We start from the raw sequence: 3,842 nt of genomic DNA, 5'->3' as shown, positions 1-3,842 counted from the left end.
CTGGAACTATAAGATAATAAATTTGTGTTTCTTTGAGATACTAAGGTTGTGTCACTTTGTTATAGCAGCAGAGGAAATTAACACAGTGGTATATTCACATAAGAGCATGCTCAACAGCAACGAGAATAGACTACAACTAATAATAAGAAACAGACAAATGTCATAAATTGAACAAGATGGACAATAAAATTCTACATACTTTATGGTTCTGTTTATATAAAAGTCAAAAATAATCAGTTTCTCTATGATGTGATACGTTAGGGCAGTGATTACTCTTGGTGGGATCGCACGACTAAAAGGGAATATGAGGGAGCTTTTGATGTTCTAAGGAGCTCTGGTGGCACAGTGGTTTAAGCATTAGGCCGCTAACCAATTTGTTGGTGGTTTGAACCCATCAGCTGCTCCATGGGAGAATGATGAGGCATTCTGTTTCTGTAAAGATTTACAGCCTTGTAAACGATGCGGCACTTCTACTCCTTCTTAGAGGGTTGCTATGAGTCAGCTTCTACTCAATGGCAGTGGGATTGGTTTGGGTTCTCTTTGGGAGGTCCTAGTGATATTCTGTTTCTTAATCTGAATTTGGTTATACAGGTGTAATCAGTTTGTGAAAATCCATCAAGCTGAATAATTAAGGCTTGTGTACTTCTCTAAGTGCATGTCACACTTCAATTAAAAGTTCACATACAAAGAACTCGGAAGTGAACTCTGTGAACTCTGAAGATCATTTTTTTTTTTTCTTACTGGACTTGACTTTTCTTTTGTCAGGGTATATGGTTTATTATTCAGCTGAGACTCGGACATTTTGGAAATTTTAGTTATGCAAAACACTGTTGTTTATGAGCTGTGAGGTGGGTTCTCTTCAAAGATAAACACAGTGGAAAGTTCCCTCAACGGCAATCTGACCAGAATGGCTATACAGCTGATTTTGATTTCCTCTGTTCAGGAAACTAAGCCCTCCACTGAATTCTCTGGTAAGAACAAAACAAAGGAAAACATGCCTTTCATGATTCCCTCTCAGATCCCAGGTTCATTCGGGTAGCTGAGAATCAAAACAGGCTTCTGGAACCATCGGCCACTGATTTGCCTGATTGATAATTTCCAACACATTTCCCAAAGACTTCCTTACCAGACGTGAGATGGAATGAGTTCTGGTCCTAAATTATCTCCTGCTCTTAGATTTGTTTAATACAAACTTTATTGAGGTATAATTTACACACCAGACAGTTTACCCTTTAGAAGTGTACCATTCAATGCCTTTTTTAGTAAATTTATCATGTTGTGCAACCTTACATACAGTCCAGTTTTAGAGCATCTCCATCACCCCAATAAGATCCCTCATGCCCAATTACAGTTAATCCCTATCCCCTGCCTCAGGCAACCACTAATCTACCTTCTACTTGTGTAGATTTGCCTAATCTGCACATTGCTCTTAGATATTATTATAGGGTCATGTTTTTCAAACTTCGGGACTAAAGCAAGTATCAAATCAAAACAGCAATATCTCCCACAGAAAAGTAAAAATTCCAAATCATAACAGTGTTTTTTTTTTTCTTTCTACTCTTCGGGTTGGTTCAAATGTGCTCTGATGGCACAGTGGTTAAAACATTAGGATGCTGACCAAAAGGTCAGTGTTTTGAACCCACCAGCCACTCCATGGGACAAAGATTAGGCAGTCTGCTTCCTTAAAGATTTATAGCCTAGGGAACCCTATGGGGTGGTTCTACTCTGTCCTATAAGGTTGCTATGAGTCGGATTTGGCTCAATGTCAGTAAGTTTCATTTTGATTTTCAGGTTGGTTCACAAAAATTGTATGACTTTTACTTAGAAAGAGAGAAGTAAGTGTGTGAGAGTGTGTGTAGCTGAGAATAACTACCCAAGACACTTTAGACCTGATGGGCGGGTAGACATGCCCCCTTAGTGTCAGGTGAACTTCCAGAGGACCACCAGGAGGCTATTTTTTGTGCCCCCTGGCATTTGAGGAGGCTAGGGCCTGCCTGGGAAACTCAAAAGCATGAAGGTGTGGCTATGAACCCAAGAAGGCAGAATAGGACAGTGGTGGCCTGTACTGTGAGAGCAAGCCACATCCAGTTTTATTAACAAGAGCAATGAAGGTTTTGTCTTTTTTCCTGTAGGCCAACTCCACCCTTGGGAGATAGTTGGCCTGGCACCATCTTGGAAGGAACTCTGCCCCAAATGTCTGAACTGACCTGGTAGAGGAGTTGGAGACTGGAAACTCAAGAGCTGTGGGTCAAGACATCTCCACTGTCAGAAGATGGCATTTGGAGATGCCTCCCACTGGGAAACTCATGGAAGTCTTCCACAAGATTAAAAAATCAGCATTGGGAAACTGTCTCACCCAGAAGCAACCACTAGCAAATCATGATGGGCTCAGACATGGGTGAGTGCTCTTTTTCATTAGACTCACTCTTCCTGAGCCCCACCCATGAAAGGGTCAGGAATCTCAGCCTCCCCGTGGCCTTCATCCCAATACAGGCGACCTGCTGATCCAGACCCAAAGTCACTGGAGGGGAGAAGTTTTAACTTAGAATGACAGCTTGGAGTCGTGTGACTACAACATTGGATGAATCCGTTTAGAGACTGTTTTCAGGACCACCAGTAATTGGGGAGATATTTTATCATCTGAGGGACTGGAAAAGCTATGGATTCTGCCTGAGACTTCATCCTGGAGCAGAGAAGAAAGCCCACTGAGTGGCTTTGAAGGGATGATGGAAGAAAAGAAACCAGTTGTTTTCTACTTCTGCCCTACACAGTCCCATAGTACCACGGCACAGTTATATAGGGCAGTCTTGGTCATACTGATGGTAGGGGAGGAATAACAGCTGCCTGTTATATATGGGTGCCTTCTTAAGAGCTTTGCTCACCTGCACCTTTTTTTTGGTGACTATTTATGTGCTTAAGGAGCTCTGGTGGTACAGTGGTTAAGGCATTTGGCTGTTAACCAAAGATCAGTGGTTCCAACCCACCTGCCACTCCACAGAAGAAAGCTGAGGCAGTCTGCTTCTGTAAAGATGTAGGAAACCCAATGGGGGGTCACTATGACTTGGAATCTACTTGATGGCAGTGAGGTGTTTTTTTGTTTTGTTTTGTTTTTTAATGTGCTTAGTGGTTGGAAAAAGACCTAGTAGAGTAATTCAATAAAATATGGTAAAATGCTTCTATATTGGAATCTCTTCTTTGAAAATGCTCACTGCTATCAGTTAACTTCTCTTTTGTCTCTCTTTGCTGAGCAGTCTGAATGAATCTCACATGTTCTAGTCTTGAATGTGGCAACTCTTGTTTTATTTAATATATCCAGCCTATGAAAAAAAAAAAAAAGGAAAGTTGACTTACCACCCTGTCTGGGAAGATAGGAGGTTTATGTTTCTCCTCATTGGTTGCAATGTGCAGATCAGCATCTAGAAAGTGAAACCGAGTAACGTCAGAAGGAACTTCAAATTAAACAAAGCAAAACACTCAATGCTACGAATCCAAAGAATGAGCTGGCATATGTGAACAATCCTCCAGATGAGATGAATTTAGATAACAACATCTGAAGTGATGTTTCCTGTCTAACACCCAACTCAAACACCACTGCTCCACCAGAGATTATTGATATCCTCCCAAATCTCCCTAAAAAAATTCAACTTACTCTAAATTGTGTAGACTATTAATCCATACCTTATTTCCACCTTGTATTTGAGCCACAGGTATCTAATTTCAATGTTGTTGTTGTTGTGTGCCATCAAGTCGGCCCCGACTCATAGCGACCCCTCCTTGGGTTTCTGAGGCAGTATCACTACAGAAGTAGGATTGCCCAACCTTCCTTCCAAGGAGTGGCTGGT

The 3,842-nt window shown here is 41.5% G+C and overlaps 1 protein-coding gene across 1 annotated transcript in view; it reads right to left on the bottom strand.

Annotated features, from left to right (window-relative positions):
* BMX (BMX non-receptor tyrosine kinase) overlaps positions 1-3,842 on the bottom strand; it is a 69,069-nt gene that overhangs the window by 49,865 nt on the left and 15,362 nt on the right. Inside the window, exon 5 of the mRNA XM_007952836.1 lies at positions 3,352-3,416. Within this exon, the coding sequence (XP_007951027.1) occupies positions 3,352-3,416 (65 nt within the window). The remainder of the gene's footprint in view (positions 1-3,351; positions 3,417-3,842) is intronic.

Source organism: Orycteropus afer, unplaced genomic scaffold (assembly GCF_000298275.1).
Source record: "Orycteropus afer afer isolate SDZICR_OR568_19922 unplaced genomic scaffold, OryAfe1.0 scaffold00360, whole genome shotgun sequence".
In the NCBI taxonomy this organism is placed as follows: domain Eukaryota; kingdom Metazoa; phylum Chordata; class Mammalia; order Tubulidentata; family Orycteropodidae; genus Orycteropus; species Orycteropus afer.
The sequence above is the reverse complement of the archived record's forward strand: the minus strand, read 5'-3'. Positions and strand labels throughout refer to the sequence as shown.